This window comes from Dryobates pubescens, chromosome 9 (assembly GCF_014839835.1).
Source record: "Dryobates pubescens isolate bDryPub1 chromosome 9, bDryPub1.pri, whole genome shotgun sequence".
NCBI lineage: Eukaryota > Metazoa > Chordata > Aves > Piciformes > Picidae > Dryobates > Dryobates pubescens.
The window spans coordinates 16,924,719-16,943,893 of record NC_071620.1 but is presented as its reverse complement, the minus strand read 5'-3'; the positions used below and the strand labels follow the sequence as shown (position 1 = coordinate 16,943,893).

At 42.7% G+C, this 19,175-nt stretch overlaps 1 protein-coding gene across 2 annotated transcripts in view; it reads right to left on the bottom strand.

The window, feature by feature from the left end:
- Positions 1-19,175, bottom strand: part of LDLRAD4 (low density lipoprotein receptor class A domain containing 4) — a 339,191-nt gene that overhangs the window by 159,192 nt on the left and 160,824 nt on the right. For both annotated transcript variants that reach the window (XM_054164423.1, XM_054164424.1), the window contains one exon: positions 18,514-18,654. In XM_054164423.1, the coding sequence (XP_054020398.1) occupies positions 18,514-18,654 (141 nt within the window). The remainder of the gene's footprint in view (positions 1-18,513; positions 18,655-19,175) is intronic.

Here is a 19,175-nt window from a genome sequence, read left to right as displayed (position 1 = left end):
GACTTGATGACCTTTAAAGATCCCTTCCAACCCAAACCAATATATGATACTGTATGTGCATGTGTGTGCATGCAGGTATTTTTAGGTCATATGACAACTGTAATGACTAATACTTTATATTAAAATTATTAGAGATAATTCAGTAAAATACAAACTTTATCCAAACTGGAGTAGTTTTCCTAAGAAGCCATTTATGATACAGGTAATATTACCACACACTTCCCCCAGCTGTGGCAGTTCAGAAATTGGCTGCTCTTTGCTGACTCTTCACTGAAAGAAGGAGAATGAGACTCACCAAAGGGACAGTTTAAAGTTGAGATGGCACACACTAGGTTCATTAGTGTGACAGCAGACAAAATGGATGAGCCAGGTTTCCTCAAGTGTTCACCCAAGGCCATCCCTTCAAGGGCACAATAAGCCGATGGCCCTACACTTACAGTAATCCACACCAAGAAATTAATCTTTTGTAACAAGGAAGTTCTAGAGCCCTCACTTTCAAAACAATTATAATTGAAGCACGTTACTTATGGTACCTTGTTGAGATTAAGACAAGTGTGAAACCAAGCTGTGGGCCTGCACTGAAGCTATCACACAAACACCGACGCTATTCACCATTCCAGCCACTAATTAGCAGATGGATGGTAGCTGAGTAATAGCTGGCTGGTGCACACATGACCACACATCTGTTTCCCACCTCTCTGCATCACTCTGTATGTTCACAGCCTACACACGTTTCTCCCTGAAAGTCCTAATTAATAGATGGCTTGTGTTGCAGTCAGCAAAGAAACTGTTATCGCCTCCTGCAAGATCTACAAATGTCATCCACTGCTGCTGGATGTCAGTGCTCAAAGGTGATCAGTATGGAGCTCAGTATGTTATGTTTAAGGTGTAAATGTTTCTGAAAGCCTGGGTTATTTACTACATGAGCCTAGTGGATGGAAGGCCTGGAGGAAGCGTCAAAGAATTAAAACCCAATCCATACTGCAATATGTTTAATTCTAAACCTTGCTTGCTTAAACCAGCTTCCCCTTGTGGTGGGTTGAAAATTGCTCCCCAACATTAAATTTGCCAGACCAGCTCAGCTGGAAGCAAATGGAAGCTGTACTTACAAGCAAAACTACAATCCACAATGAAATGCAATGAATATCTACAATATATACAGTATTTACAATATTCACAAGTATTTACAATTAATAACTAGCACAAGAACCCTGCTGGCCAAAGACCAGGGGAGCTGCAACAGCTTCTCCCCCTCCCCCTGCTCTTCTCCCTAGTCCCCTATACACAAAGAGACAAGAGAAAAAGCAGAGAAGTTCTTGTTAATACCAGTCACAACAGAGCAGTGCAGCCAAGGTCAGTAAAGCCAGGACAAGCATCAGCCAGAGCTGAAGAAGTGAAAAGAAAGAGACATTATTTACCAAATTCTTATGGGAGGTAACTCTCCAATGGGATTGCTTAGAACTATCATTACTTTGCTTTTTACACCCAATAGAGATTCATTTACATTTTACCACTTTCTGTTCAAGAATCTGTGAACATTTTTCAAAGGCATAGCCTAAACCGACCACACCCCTTGCAATTCCTAGCATGCATTTCCCGTCATCAGCATCCTTGCTTCTCAGTGGTGTCCAGTGACAGGACAAGGGCCAGAGCACTGGAACAAGCTGCCCAGAGAAGTTGTGAAGTCTTCAGCTCTGGAAGCATTCAGAACCTGCCTGGATGTGTTCCTGGGTGATTTACTCTAAGTTATCCTGCTCTAGCAGGGGGCTGGACCACATGATCTTCAGAAGTCCCTTCCAATCCCCACCAGTCTATGATTCGGTGATTCCTGCACTGGGCAAGGTCCCCTCAACAACTCTCCCAGAGCTTCAGCATGATGTGTAATAGGTAATCCAACACAGACTGGCACAGATACCACAACTTTCACTTCTTGAGCAACATGATGTGCCAGCCTCACTAATTAACCACCTTCTATGAAAAACAGGCACACAGGACAGTCAAGATTTTTGCTTCCTAGGTAATGGCAGAAGGTTGCTACATGCAATACCATTAATTAAGCCAGGGAAATTGCACGTAAGAACTTTGATCATAGCTGCACACAAACACTATGCCGAGCCACTTACTATGGACTCAGTTTCACAGCACACATGGGAATTTCACACTGTCTGCTTGCATGAGGATGTTCACTTCTCAAAAAGACTGAGGAAATGTCCTCTGAAGGTCTCAACTCATTCTTACAGTTAGAAGTCAGTTTAATGTCTAAAACCTCAGCTTTATACATTTCCTAACCACTCCTCTCTGGATAGATTACGCACAAGTGGACTCGGTGTCCAGAGGCCTTCTTTCTTTAAATGCTGCTAAATTCTTGCCTCAACAGCACTGCAGGTTAATAAGGTATAGAGGTTAAAAACAAAAGGTATGAAAAAATTACCTTTTTTATCCCTTTTGAGCTGCACTGTGCAATCTTCAAATATTATGACACAGCCCAAGTTCATGACCCACCTGTTGTTCAACACCCACAGTTCTGTGTACCTTTGTATTTGCCCACTCTTTACCTAGATTCAAAAGTAAACAATTCCAACTTTTCGATCTCTATCCATACCACAGCCTAACTTCTTTCTGCTCTTTTCCTGTGTCTTCTTGTGACCACCACACTTCTACATCCACAGTGTGTTTCTGTGCTGCAACAACACTTGAACACAGCATTCTAGATAAAGGTGAAATGCTGATTTATGTTACAGCATCACAACATTTCACATCCCCTTTTTATTGATTCAAAATATTTTATCTGACCACAACCATATTCTCTAAAGAGGTTTTCATTCAGCCCTTCATAGTCATGCTTTGGTCCTTTTCCTTAAATTATGCAGTTAATTAGGATCCAATAAACAGTACTAATAGCACATACTTTGCCCTCCAGTATGAATTACTTTGCATTAATCAAGGATGAATTTCATCCATCATTCTGTTGACTGCTGACCCCTTTGATTAAACCCTTCTGAGTACTCCTCTTCAGACTTCACTAACACACAAACAAATTGTTAGATTGCATTACATTCACTGTTTTTAAAGATATTGTGCTACAATTGTGGAAGGATAGTTGACTGATGAAACTCACTTCTGCCGCTAGCCACACTGTCATGCAAATTGAATTTTTATACACCAACCTAGACACTATTTAGCATATCCATTTCCTTGCTCATAGATACTGACATACAAATGAAAAATTGAAGATAAAACTATTAATATTGGGACGGTATGTGCTAATGTTAATATGCAACATAAAGCCCAGACTTTCTAAGCCTTATTTTTCAATTCTCACTGTCACCTTATCATTGCATTTTTTCCAGTATAACACCCATTTTTCTGAGGTTATTACACTTTAACATCTCTCTTTTTCTCCACCACATAAAAAAAATAATCTTTTATTACTTCTGCAAAGCAGATGGACATCATTATCTCCATTTTATAAATAAAGTAATCAAAGAAGAAAACCAAGAACGATTTAATCGGGATCACATAGGAAGTCTGTGGCAGAGATGCCAAGAAAACGTGGAATTGTTGGCAAGACCTATTCACTGATCATCAAGTCTTCCATTCCTCACATCATTTCAGCTCTTCCTTCAGTTTTCTAACACCCATGGAATTTATTTTTCCATGCATTATCTGTTGGGCTTTTCAAATGGGGTATGTGGTTTGAAACCTGTGTTTTACAGCACAATAAATGCACTTGCTGGAGGAGCACTGCCAGCCTCAAACACTCCTGGCCAGTTGACTGATCATCTACATTGTAATAGCCTATCAAAAGTGACAGGTATTCACTGGGAGAGCTGCAGCTTATTACAACCAGAAGCCACATGCACCTTCATCCTGGTAATTAAAACAAACAAGCCAGTACGTTTGTCAGGGAGGAAATAAAAACAAAGCAGGCTTGCAACATAATGACTCCTGACAACGTCTAGCAAATCTTTGACTGCTGCAAATGGTAATTTCTTCAGGAATATCTGAATCGGCTGGAAAGAAGTCAAGATCGTTTCCTAGTGCAACAGCTGAAAGGTTCTGCAAGATAGCAGTATCATTGCTGGCATTAGCTGCAAACCATTGAGCATGAAGGAAGAGACTGAAAATAATGTGAAATACCATGAGATGAGTGGCCAGGCTGAGGTAGTGGAGTAGAATACAGACCACTGTGACTGGAGTAGAATATAGACCGCTGTGACTGTTCTCCATGAGACTACCAACACTTCTGTGGAAAACACAGGGACATTATTTCAAATTGTGGCTCTACAGCTTCTCAAAGTAGATGATTTATTCTGGCCAGATGAGCTAGGTTTTGAAACCAACAACAATAAAACCATCTGAAATTTTAGCAGGAGATGTAGAGCATGAACTCTCCAAAAGCTGGACATTAGAAAGAAGTTCTTTACTATGAGGGTGGTAAGACTCTGGAACAGGTTGCCCAGAGAGGTTGTGGAAGCCTCATCCTTGGAAATGTTTTAAGACCAGGCTGGATGAGGCCTGAGCAACCTGGTCTAGTGGAGGAGTCCTTGCCCATGGTGGGGGGGGCTGGAACTAGATGATCTTTAAAGTCCCTTCTAACTCGATCCATTCTGTGATTCTATGAACTGAGATATTGATGCCCATCACCACATACAGGGGTGCACCTTTTCTCACAGAACCCCTTCTGAATCAAGACAGCCCTATCCCAACCAAGCCTTACTCATACCTGTTTATACATGCTCAGATTCATTATCTTAGACTAAAAAAAACCACAACAAAAAACCGAACATTCCAAATCTTGGTAAACCATCAAAGCAAGGAAGATTGTTTTGGAATACTGTGCTGCCAAGAACACAATAATATCACGATCAGCCCACACACATTTGTTACTGCATTCAGCACAAGTGCTGGATGAACATCTGCACTGTAAAACTCCAGCCCATTAGCTCCTGCAGCTTGTTAGCATATTTTAATACTGCGATCACAGCTTTCTATTTCTATCAAGGTGCTACTAGGTGCCAGACTCAGTATTCACACAGTGCGTCATTATTATCTCTACACCCCCCCAGGTCCTTAATCTGTCTGACTTTTATGAAGCCATTACACAGCAAAATACTGAAAGAGAAGGGAAGGAGAAAGCTGAGAAGGAAAGAGGAAGCTACCAGTACAGCAATACTACTGGAAAGGTAAGTAGAACTGTGATCTTACCATGTAGATTGGTCTAAAACTGTGCTTCATCCATCTGTCTCTAGCCTCTTAGACTATACTGGTAAGGATAAAGAGAAGTCATTTATCACATCAAAAATGCAATTAATTTAGCAACTCGCTCTCCTGAGCTTTTTCCTTTATTCCAGAGATGGGCAACAAAGCTGGTGAAGGGTCTGGAGAACAGGTCTTGTGAGGAGCGGCTGAGGGAACTGGGGTTGTTTAGTTTGGAGAAAAGGAAGCTGAGGGGAGACCTCATTGCTCTCTACAACTCCCTGAAAGGAGATAGGAGTGAGATGGGGGTTGGTCTCTTCTCCCTAACATCAGATGAAGGGAGGAGAGGAAATGACCTGAAATTGTGCCAGGGAGGTCTAGGTGGATATCATGAAAAATTTCTTTACAAAAAGAGTGGTCAGGCATTGGAACAGGCCGCCCAGGAAGGTGGTAGAGTCGCCATCCCTGAGAGCGTTCAAGAAAGACATGGACATGGCATTTCAGAACATGGTTTAATGGCCATGGTGGCATTAGGTTGATGGTTAGACTTGATGATCCTAGAGCTGTCTTTTCCAGATGAAACAATTCTATGATTCTATGACTTTCTAAACAGTTGTTCAACTGTCTCATTTATGGTCTAAATAGAAGGTTGAAGAGAGGGTATTTTCAGACAGAAATCCCAACTGCTACTTTCATTGGAGCTGAGGTACAAATCTTTCTATGGTAGTATTTTTCCTAGAATCATGGAATAGTTTGGGTTGGAAAGGACCTTTAAGGACAATCTAGTTCAACCCCCCCTGCAATGATAAGGGACATCTTCCAATAGATCAGGTTGCTCAGAGTCCTGTGCAACTTCACCTTGAATGTTTCCAGGGATGGGACTCCAGAGAGACTACCATCTCCCTAGGCAACATGGGGCAGTGTCTCACCACCCTCACAGTAAATAACTTCTTCCTATAGTCTAATCTAAATCTTCCCTCATTTAGTTTAAAACCATCACCCTTTGGCCTGTCACTGCAATCCTTGATGACGAGTCCTTTCCCATCTTTCCTATAGGCCCCCTTTAAGTACTGCCACAAGAAGGTCTCTTTGGAGCCTTCTTTTCTCCAGGCTGATCAACCCAAACTCTCTTAGCTTGTCCTTGCAGAGAAAGGTCTCCAATCCCAAATCACCTTTATGGTGTTCTGGACCTGCTCCAACACATTTACATCTTTCTTGTGCTGAGGGTCCCAGAGCTGGGCAGCGAGTGTGGATGGGATCTCACCAGAGCAGAGCAGATGGGGAGAATCACCTCCCTCAACCTTCTGGTCATGCTTCTTTTGATGCAGCCCAGGATTCTTATTTTTAATGCTAACGAGCCTGTATTCACTCCTTATGTTTGCCCACAACAGGCAAGTAAATGAAACAATGAGTGCAAGCCTGCTGTAATATACACACAGGTAATCCCACAGCATCTGATGCTCATGTACCACACGGTCACAGGTGACAACTTTGTTTTCTACATGCAATAGGCTTTGTGTATGCATTTGGGGTTTTCAAACATCAAAGCCTAAGTTCCTCACAAGAGGAACTTGGTTCATTCTTAAATATAAAGCAGTCACACAGTCCACAAATCCTGACCAATAACAATCCCAACACCACTCAGAAAAAGCAGCAAGCTTAGAGAATTTTAAAGTCTCTGTTTCTCTCAAAATAAGTGAAAAGATCTCAGTAAACAGTCTTTCAGATTCACTCTCAAGCATGTGTCCTACATCCAAAATGCCTTGACATGAAAAGTATGGGCTAAATATAGAAGAAACCAACATGCCCACACATCTAGTCAGTGAAGGGCTGATGGATCTTCTATCCTTCTTACATTTAAGAAATGAGGCATTTTCTCTTTACCTCAGTTCCTGCCCTTTCTAAACACTGAATTCTCTCTGGAGGACAGAAATCCTGTGCTCCTCATGCAGAGCAGCGCAGCATTCCTCCAGGGAACAAGGTTTACTGATGAAAGCACAACTACTTATCTGATTTGCTTATTGTCTTTCACTGTGCATCTGCAACTGGCCAGTGCCAGATATAGTATTGGGCTAGCTGGGCCTTTGATCTGAACCAGGACAGCTGCTCCTATGAACTCATTTAAGTAGCTGATGTTATTCCAGTAGAGGCCCATGTCTTAAGTCAAACTGGACCTTGTTAGTGAAATGTATTGCATTCTACTGGCACACATTTGATGTTGCATTCTACAAACCCATGAAGGGTCATGGAGACCCCTCCTGATATTCCATTCTTCTGTTTCATTTCTCTGTGACAAAAAGTGACAAATGATGAGAATTTCAAAATGGGGCAGAAGGGCAAAAGTAACAATTAGCTTTTCACTCCCAAACTCTTCTGTATTCATGGAAAGGTCTTTAATCATATGATTTAGGTAGGCAAGGACTATAGGCATTTAATAACATCACTGTTTCATGGAAGGATAAACCACCACTGACTGGAGCCATTTGTATTGCCTTTGGCTATGTGTGTACACCAGTGCGGGTTAGGGGCTGACCTGCTCCACAGAGAAGGACCTCAGAGTCCTGGTCAATAAGAAGTTATCCATGGGACAGCAATGTGCCCTGGTGGCCAAGAAGGCAAATAGTATATTAGGATGCATTAAGAAGAGAGTGTCCTACAGGTTGAGGAAAGTTCCCCTTCCCCCCCTACTCAGCCATAGTTAGACCACATCTGGAATATTGTGTAGAGTTCTGGTCTTACCAGTTCAAGATGGACAGGGAGCTTCTTGAGAGGGTTCAGTGGAGAGCTATCAGGATGGTTATGGGACTGGAGCATCCCTCTTAGGTGGAAAGACGGCGAGACCTGTGGCACTTTAGTCTGGAGAAGAAAAGGCTGAGAGGGGACCTTATCAATGTCTACAAGTATATAAAGGGTGGCTGTCAAGAAGATGAAGCCAGTTTGTTTTCAGTGATACCCAGTGATAGGATGAGGGGCAATGGATGTAGACTCAATCACAGGAAATTCCATCTCAACATGAGATAAAACTTCTTTACTGTGAGGGTGACAGAGCACTGGAGCAGGCTACCCAGAGAGGTTGCGGACTCTCCTTCTCTTCAAAACCTGCCTCGACAAATTCTTCTGTGACCTACCTGCCCTAGGTGGTCCTGCTTTGCAAGGGGATTGGACTTAATGATCACTAGAGGTCCCTTCCAACCCATAGCATTCTGTGTTTCTTTGCTGGCACAAGAGTTTGCACAGTTGAACTGAAAACAGAATCAAAGACATAACACAAACCAAAACAAAATGGAAGCTCCGAGAGTTTATCAGAAGCAGACCAGGCCTCAGTTCAACTGATGTGATTGCACAAACATTTCCACAGGGACAACTGAGAGAGTAACTGCAAAGGGCAACACTAGCACTTGCAAAACTGTGGAGAAAAAAGGGTTTCTTTGACTTTCCAGTCTGTGAAAAATAGCTGCACACTAATGGTCAGAAAAATATACTTCAGTTAAACACTACATGAGATCGAAAACCATCATTTCACACACAATACAGGCCAGAGAAACCACTGAACAGCATGGATTTCCTTGAGGACAAACATGACAGGGCAAAGAGGACCAGGGGAAGTTTAGATTAGATATTAGGAAACATTGCTCCCCCAGAAGGGTTGTCAAGCCCTGGCCAGGGAAGTGGTGGAGCCACCCTCTCTGAAGGGATTTAAAAGATGTGTAGATGTGGTGCTGAGGGACATGGTTTAGTGGTAGACTTTGCTCTGCTGGGTTTAAGGTTGGATTCAGTGATGTTAAAGTGTTTTTTTCAACCTAAACAATTCTATGATTCTATGACTCTATGATGCTACATAGAAACTTCAGAGAGAAATTGACAGGGTGCATTTATTTATACCAGAATATAAAAGCAAACTCCCAATTCATCTTCATCTCAGTTGTTACTTTGAAATAGAAGGAGGAGATGAGCCTGCTTAAGAAACATTAAGAAGGTTCATTTGATCAGGGAGATGAAGAGTTTCTGCAGATCATGGGTCAGACAGGCATCCACAGAATGAAAAGCAAGCACACATCTCAGACTGCAGCACTCCTACAGAAGCAAGGTCACCTCACGTGACTGCGCCCTGCTTCTCTGAGGGATGTCGAGAGATTATTTTTTATTTTAAAGAAAGCTGCCTCAAAGCACATTCTCTGAAACACTTGAAACCACATGAAAATAGAAGTAGCCTTCATGTTACCAAAGCACCTGAACAGCTTCCAATGCTTTACAGAAGAAATAATTTGTGACTGCTCCTCTAGGCTTGTATGAGCCAAGTGCAAACACAGCACAAATACTGAGCTCCTAATGAGGCTCTAGCAGCACTAGCCAATGTGAACAGAATGAATGACAGTGAGAGCAGCAGAGTTAAAATTCACACAGGACTGCAGAACTGCATCTAAAACTTACAGAGATTCAGCCAGGCAGCAAATAGCGCACTATATAGTGTGGCCCATGCAAATCATGGAATGGTTTGGCTTGGAGGGAGACTTTAAAAGTCACCTGCAGTGAACAGGGACATCTTCAACTAGATCAGGTTGCTCAGAGCCTTGTCCAACCTGACCTGGAAAATTTCCAGGGATAGGGCATCTACCACCTCTCTGAGCAATGTCTGCCAGTGCTTCACCTCTCATCCTAAAAAAATAAATTCTTCCTTATCACAAGTCTAAGTCTCCTTTCTTTTAGTTTGAAGTCATCAATCCTTTTCCTGGAGAGAGTTAAACAAAGCTATGAGGATGATTAAGGGACTGAAGCATCTCTCTTACAGGGAAAGATTGAGAGACCTGGGGCTGTTTAGTCTGGAGAGGAGAAGGTTGAGAGGAGACCTTATCAATGTCTACAAATCTCTAAAGGGTGGCTGTCAGGAGGACAGAGCCAGTCTCTTTTCAGCGATACTCAGTGATAGGATGAGGATCAATGGACACAATCGCAGGAAATTCCACCTCAGCACAAGAATAGCTTCTCTACTGTGAGGATGACAGAGCACAGGAACGGGCTGACCAGAGAGGTTGTGGAGTCACATTCTCTGGAGATCTGAATGCATTCCTGTGTGACCTGCCCTAAGTGGTCCTGCTTTACAGGAGGGTTGCATTCAATGATCTCTGGAGGTTCCTTCCCACTCCTAACATCCTGTGATTCTAAGATCTTTTCAATGCTGAGCTGGAAACTTTGTGAAATAGGAATCCCTTACCTTCAGGCCTGTTTGCAAGCAGATGTGAATACCTAATGTACCAGCAAAATTCATGGTTGTCACTGGTCACATATGTGTGCATGTAGGTTGTCCAAGTTGCTAAAACAGCAAGGACTGGTTGAAGAATGGGAAAACTCCAGCATTCCACTGCAGTTTTACTATGGTATTCAATGGGACCAGCATCCCACTCTATGGTATTCAATGGGACCAGCGTCCCACTTTATTAAACACCAGAAAATACAGGGTTAGGGGTTTTTTAAAATATAAAACACTGAAGGAAATATATAAAATATATAGAATATAAAATACTGAAGGAAAACACAAAATTAAATATTTGGATTTTTTTCCCCTATTTTCAAGCTCATATCACTTCCTAATGTTCCACTTTATGCTTCAAAAAATATGCAAAGATGAAACAATTTCAGAACAAAGCACTGAACCTGCTTAAGCACCTTAAGAAACAAGACTGCACTACAGGCTGAAAAACAACTAGATTTTCTCAATGAAAATATGTACCTAGTATTCAGTTATACACTCACAGAAGTCAAATCCCAAACACTATGGCTTATTCTGCAATACAAACCCCAGAGAACCTCTTGCTTTTTCAGGAAGTTAGCCTACGTATCAAACAATGGTTTTGTTGTAATTTCACCAGTCAAAAGGTATTTATCACTCTGTCTGTATCAGAAAATTTTATTTCTTGATCATTAATTGTGCTTAGTGACAGGGGAAGGACAAGTAACAGCATGAGAGATCGGTAAGTAGTGCAAGATCTGCCCCAGGCTGTGGGTCTCACCTGGATAACACAGCTTCTCCTTTCTAAACCGTAGGCAACCTCATGTAACCTCATCTTAACAGCCGGGGACATACGGAGCCCCAGGTAGGGAGGAGAGATGAATCCTTCTGAACAAGAGGGCCAAATCAAGACAAAGTAAGCAGGTAAATAAGCATTTTCAAGTGTATGCTGTGACTAAACCAATCAATAAACACAGGTGACCGCACAGCTTTAAGCATGTGCTTTATTGCCAGATGCTGGCTCTCCCAGTCCACCCCTCCCGAGATCTATATTCCCAGCTAAATCACCCTGCAGTGCCTGGGCAGATGTAGCTGAAATCAATAGCATTGTAACACCATCCCTCTCCTTTCCCCTCTAAAGCCCCCTAACAGCCAGGTTTCGGCTGAGATGGGTATTGACGGGCTGGCAGCCACCAGCGGGGCAGGATCAGCCCGCATCGCTATCTGATTAGAGGGGAGCACGTCCTGACTTTCCCCAGTCACTTAAGCCGGCGTCTCATTGCTTGTCCTTAGAGACCACAGCTCCACTCAGGCAGAGAGCGTCTAGACAGTATTCATGATCCATCTGTCTGGCACAGCCAGGCTGATGACAAACTCTATTAGACCCGAAACAATTTTTTTTTCCTTTCCTTTTTTTTTTTTTTCCACTCTTCCCTCCTCCCATCTCCCTTTTCCTCCGAGAAGCAGTAATCTGACACTGAAAATTACTATCATTGTTGCAATGCTCAAAATAGCAGTGCCAGACTTTCATTAACATCAACGCTAGACTGCTAAATATTTAAAGAAATGGATAAATTTCACCTGAAGTGGGACAGCCCAGCACACATGAAAGCAGGAGCACAATCAAAATGTAAATCGAAGAGGTTGTTTTTATCGACACAAATGCGGTGTCACAGTCAGAGGGGGATGCCAAAGGTCTCTTTAAACAAAATATTTTCCTTTGATTGAGCTTTTTGTTTTAAAAACAGAATCATTCTCCAACCCCCTGCAGATCCTGACAAGGCTCAGAGCTGACAGCAGTAGGTGGGGGTGGTGAAAGGGAGAGCTTTATATTTGATTTGTTTGGGTTGGTTTTTTTACCTTGCAAGAGGAAAATGAACTCCTACAGCAAACTCCTTTGTGCCAAAACAGCCATGACACATCACCTCCATCAATGCTGACAACTTGAAATTGGATGTAATTTTTGCATGACAAGGATTTCTTCTCCCTTATTTTCCTCTTCTTCAAAGTCTCGTGCGTGTCAATATTTGCGTTTCACATGCCCACGAGCACACACACACACAGAGATCACAGCAGAGATACCTACCTGTGCTGTTTTCCACCAAACAATAAAAGAACTAAAATCTCCACCACCATAACCCTCCCCAGTTAGACACAACTTGACCCTGTGGTCTGTAAACAGACTATGCTTCTCATTTCAAAATTTAATTTACTTTTAGCAGGACAAAGCAGGCTGATCATTTGTTGGGAAACAAAGGGAAAGGCTCAGAGAGATGAACTGTGTCCTGCTAGAAGCAGGAGCATTGTTTAAATTCCTCAGAGTCCAAATTTTGCAGGTCATATGGAGTGGCCAAGGCCAAGTCTGCAAGGTTTGAAGACCTAACTCTTTATCACTTTTTTGCTGATATGGCTTTGCACCATTAAATACACCCTTTACTTCCAAGTAGTGTTACAGGAATGGTTATGTCCATTATCCCAATCCATAAGTCTTTATAGTTGACAAAAATAAATAGTGAGTAGACCTCCTGCAAGTTGACATGGGCTTCTCTGCTAAAAGCTACCTGTGGGGAAATAAAGGTGCAGTAACACTGGATTGTCCTTCCTGAGGAGAAGAGCTACACTACAACACAGTAGAATCACAGCATCATTTCAGCTGGGACAGACCTTCCCGATCATCAAGTCCACTTGTTAACCCAGCACCACCAGGTCACCACTAAGCCATGTCCCTCAGCACCACAACTGTACCTCATATAAATACCTCCAGGGATGATGATTCCACCACTGCCCTGATCAGCCTCTTCCAGTACTTTGCAACCCTTTCCATGATGAAATGTTTCCTAATATGCAATCTAAACCTCCCATGGTGCAAATTGATGTGTTTCTTTTTCTCCTGTTACTTGTTAATAGGGAGAAGTCCCTCCACCTTGCTAAGACCACCTCTCAGGTAGTTGTGCAGGCCCCTCCCCCCCCCCCCCCCAACATCCTTTTCTCCAGACTAAACAACCCCAGTTCACTCAGTTGTTCTTCATAAGACTTGCTCTCCAGACCCTTCCCCAGCCTCACTGCCTTTCTTTGGAGCTGTTCCAGTGCCTCAATGTCCTTCTTGTAGTAAGGGGCCCAAAACTGAAGCAGTACCCTAGGGCACAGTCACACCAGTGCCGAGTACAGGGGCAGGATCACTTCCCTACTGCTGGCCACACCACTGCCGATACAGGCTAGGATGCTGTTTGCCTTCCTGGCCACACTGCTGGCTCACGTTCAGCCAGTTTTCGATGCATACCCCCGGGTCTTTTTCCACTGGGCTGCTTTCCAGCCACTCTTCCTCAAGCCTGGAGGGCTGCATGGGAAGATGCACCACCAAATCTGTCTTAAAAAGCCAAGCAAGCTGTTAACCTAATGTGTTCAGCTTAAATGCCTTAGGACGTACTTTGACCAACTTTGCTGGACTGCAGCTCATGTTTAAAATGAGACTACCACACCTTGGAGCTGGTGTGGGTTTTCCTCAGCCACCTTCCAGTGTCTCTCTGCTGTACAGACTCAATTGCCAGTATAGCAGCATAAGGGAACCCTACCTACAAGTGACAAGAAGGAAAGGAATAAAACCAAAGGGCTGCAGAAATACACATTTTGTTTGACTTTGCACACATGAGACCTCTTATTGAGTTCAGCAGCAACATTTCACAGCCTGAATTAACAGCCTTCACACTGGAGCTAGGTAAGAACACCAAAGACAGGAGCACCAGGAGATTTTCAGCTCTTAACACAAGAAGATAGCATCTGCTATCATCAGAAGATCCAGGGAGCAGGTCAGCCACAAAAAAATACCTTTCTACACCACTGCTCATGCAACTTAACTAAACAGCAAGCTCCAATGAGACATTCTGGATTTGGCTGCTGGCAAGAACACAAATGAAAATGCTTCATAGCCAGGAAACAGGGGCTACCACCAACACAGCACACAAACTACAGCAGAACTTCCACAGGAAAATGTATTTATTTAAACATCTTTGGGGGGGCAGTTTTTTTGACAATATTACTGTGAAATGAGCTGAACGTTGCTTCCACCACAGGAGGTTTGAATAGAGGATAATAAAGGGATTATCTGAAGAAACCGTGGAGGCGAAGGCGTACCACAGTGGTGCCAACATGTTCTAGATAAAGACAAGAGCTGTCTCAGGGAGAAATGGGCCACGCTGCTCAGATGTAGACCAGCCCACACTTACCTGGGGCTCCTTTCAACAGCTTCCTCCTCATTCAAGAACTGTGTGCAAGCAAGAAGACGCAGGAGTGGGGCTGATGCGTAAAACTGACCAGAAAGAGATTCCTGGTTTAAAATTCCTCAAGTGATTTTTTTTAACCCCATTTTCTTCTCATTGAGCTGTATTACTTTTTTCTCACTAATTAGAGGCCAATGAATGTACATGTTGGAGGGTAGGCTTGTCAGCTGGGACATTTCAAGCCCATATACTCCAGTGTATTCTGGTAGGGATCCCCATTAATATCATTGAGCAAAAGCATGTACAAGCTTCTTAATTCAACATGTCATCCCTCTAGGCCTGGGGATTTAACTTCAACAAGTATTCTGTTTTCAAGGCTGGAACAAAACCAACTGCCATGTCCACAATAATATTCTTTCCTATCACCAATTGGCACTGATTTCTACCATCTAGCAGCCTGTTTAATAGCCAGAACATGATCAGTATCATTAATCTTCATTTGTTTGAAATACTGATTGTAGTTGGATTATTTTTCCCTATGGCTTTGATCTTTTTTTCATCTTTTATTTTTTTTTCACCATTAGGACTCTGTTTCACTGGGGTTTGGTTTGTTTGTTTGTTTGTTTAAAACTGAAGTCCCTTTATTTACCAGCACTTATCATACAGCTCCTGTTGTGATGAAAAAGTAGAGTCACTGCTAATACCCCCAAACACAACAAATAATTAATACAGTCTCTGCCACAAGGTAAGCAAAAAGGTAAACAGTTCTGAATGCTCCCAGCAATAAATCAAGTATACATAGAATACATAGAATACATAGAATAAACCAGGTTGGAAGAGACCTTCAAGATCATCGCGTCCAACCCATCAACCAATCCAACTCCGCCCAAGCAACTAACCCACAGCACCAAGTACCCCGTCAAGTCTTCTCCTAAAAACCTCCAGTGATGGTGACTCCACCACCTCCCCAGGCAGCCCATTCCAATGGGCAATCACTCTTTCTGTATAGAACTTTTTTCTAACATCCAGCCTGTATCTCCCCTGGCGCAGCCTGAGACTGTGTCCTCTTGTTCTGGTACTGCTTGCCTGGGAGAAGAGACCAACATCCGTCTGTCTACAACCTCCCTTCAGGTAGTTGTAGAGAGTAATAAGGTCACCCCTCAGTCTCCTCTTCTCCAGGCTAAGCAACCCCAGCTCCCTCAGCCTCTCCTCATAGGGCTTATGTTCCAAACCCCTCACCAACTTTGTTGCTCTTCTCTGGACTTGTTCCAGCAAGTCAACATCCTTCCTAAACTGAGGGGCCCAGAACTGGACACAGTACTCGAGGTGCGGCCTAACCAGTGCAGTGTACAGGGGCAGAATGACCTCCCTGCTCCTGCTGGCCACACTGTTCCTGATGCAGGCCAGGATGCCATTGGCCCTCTTAGCTGCCTGGGCACACTGCAGGCTCATGTTCAGTCTACCGTCGACCAGCACCCCCAGGTCCCTCTCAGCCTGACTGCTCTCCAGCCACTCTGACCCCAGCCTGTAGCTCTGCATGGGGTTGCTGTGGCCAATGTGCAGAACCCGGCACTTGGACTTCCTCTACAAACTCCTCATCTGCAATCTTTTTGCAAAAGCAGCAAATACAGTTCTCAAAGGACTTAATAAGACTGTTTAACCTAATTACTCTTCTTCACTCAGCGCTGGGGAGGTCTGAAGTAGCAGGACTATTGGACACCTTATTGGAGAAGGAGTCAGAGAAAACAAATATAATAGATTTAAGGAAACATAATTCATGTACAGGAAGTTGGAGTTAATTTTTTGTTGGTTTTTTTTTTAAACACACCCCTCCCCTCCCCGAAGGTAACTGACAGATGAGTGGTAAGAATCCTCATGTCTGTAAAATGCTGACTTGAGAAGGAAGCAAACTACTTTTCTCTGAGTCCACTGAAATGTAAGTGAAATGCTACCACTTGACCTGCATGAGTATCCAGTGACAAGATCATGAGACACATCAACCAAAGTTCCTTCACAGGCAGTAGGAAACCTGCCCCTCAAGGTTTTTTAGGTACACATTTTGCCAGGTTTGATCCAGACAAACTAAACTGCTGGAGATGAGGAGGCTGACCAACCAGCTGACTGGCACCACTCCCTTTCAGGTACGGCTGTCTTCATGTTTGTGTCCTACTGCAACACCTAAAAGGGACAGAGTGACTTAGGGGAAGACCAGCAAGTCTGCAGATCCTAGATCCAGGAAGGAACAATTTCTACAGTCCACAGACCTCTTGAAGTACGGTGCCAACATGCTCATGAGAGTATTGCACAATTGCCACCCGCACAGAGGGACACTGAAAAGCCACCAGTGCCCCAGCTATCAGACCTCAGGCTGAAGTAGGCTTTGGGAATTCCATCTAGGAATTTGCAGGGTGTCACTGTCACACTACATCCACACAGGGCTACTACTTGTAATGCCCCAATGGCTGCTTGTCAACAAAATTCTTCTCTCCCTCTGCTACCATACTGGTTTTCATGGCTTCTTTTTGGCAAGCAGTTGTGTTGGTTTGATTTAAAAGAAGAGCTGTACAGTATCCCAGTCAAAAAAACAATCACCTGTTTGAACTATAAAGATATGTATCTTTACACAGCATATAATAAGGCATAGATTTCCTACAATTTTACAACTCAAAAGTCAAGGTTAGCCTAAGTTTATGGGGAAATACACATGACTTTTGCATCTGGACCCATCACCAATGTGTACAGCTAGTCCCAGGGCTTCAGAAAGAATTTCATGTCAAAAACCAAAAATAAAATGAAATCACATACAAGCATACATAGGCCAGTATTATTTCCAAACCTCTGAAATCATTGCAGAGGCACCAAAGTACCACCTACAAAACTTAAAAAGCATTTACAGTACAACGTTTAGACATGTTCAGTTGGGGGTGTACATCCAACACCTGATTTCATCTGCTAGGAATCCACTCCAGTGATTCTGTCCTACTTAATGGCATTACAAAAACCACAGATACATGCTGCTTCCAATCCCTGTTATTAAAAACAACATAAATAACACAGATATTCCTAAGCCGTGGTCACAACCAGAGGTGAAACAGCATGCTGAGGGATGTCAGTATTGGCAGAACTAAACCATTTGGAAAGCAGTAAGTAATTTAGTAGCACTTTTATTGTACTTGTAGACAAGAAGCATTACTGGAAAATTTCTCCCCCATCCAGAAAGCTGAACTGTGGTTTAAAAATAAATTACTTCAGAAACAGACAAAAACCAAAATCACAGTCTGGTTTCAATGCACATCACTGAGGGCAAAGCACTAAGAGCAATTCTAGTGATAAACACTGGCACTCTGAGTACACAACTAAAGAACAGCAACTGAAGCTATTTTAAATATATACCTACAAAAGCTCAGTGACCTACCAAGTGGCGCTGATCTTGGCACTAATAAAATATAATTGATTAGTAGGAATGAGGACTGGAAAGATTACAACTCTCTTAATTGCCTTAACAGCATATAAAGAGTGACATACAGACAAAGCATGAAATATATTTTAGAACCTTGGAAAACAAATTATTTAATCTTTTATGTATTACTCTTCCTTTCTCAGAAGGGAAGATATGATTATAACCTCTCTATCTGCAGCACAAACTCCCTTTGCATAACTACAGCCTTCCAGGTTTAGAAACCTAGACAAAGCATGTTACAAATTACTGCTGGTTCAGCCAAAACCACTATTTACTTCCTCTGTTTCATCCCTCCCAGGTATCACAGTGCAGACCAAGCTTCTGCACAGACTGACTTCTGAGGTGAGCAGACATCTTCAACATACATACATACATACATACACAGGTGCACACAAAGAGGCAGTACTTACAGCTAAAGATGCCTGGAGGTGGATGCTCTGTTACAAGCAGACAGTTCTCTTCATCACTGTTATCCCCACAGTCATTCTGTTGGTTACAAATCAATGAACCAAGATACAAGCATTTACCACTGGCGCAGGTGAATTTGCACTCTGAAAGGCAAGGAAAAAAACAAGAAAAGAAACCAAAACAAAATTGTGTGAGGAAATTTGTGCTCATCTTCATCACTGCTAGAATGACTGACACTAAAGGCAATCTTTTTCAACTAGGCACTATTGTGGTGGACAGGTCTTTTGCACTTTATCCCCAAAATAAGGAACAGAGTATTTGCAAGCACTGCACATACCAATACTTATGCGAAACACTCCAGATTGCCAGAATCGATCCGTCAGTAAACCAGCAACTGTCATTTGGGGAAATTCAACTTCTTATTAAAAAACAGACAATATTTTTTCATAGTTTATGTTGACTACAATTCCCCTCAGACAAAGACCATGTTCTTATACATGTTTGTGTGGCACTTTGTACAACTGGGGCAAGATGGAATGGAATGGAATGGAATGGAATGGAATGGAATGGAATGGAATGGAATGGAATGGAATGGAATGGAATGGAATGGAATGGAATGGAATGGAATGGAATGGAATGGAAAAGATGACACAATGAATAAAGA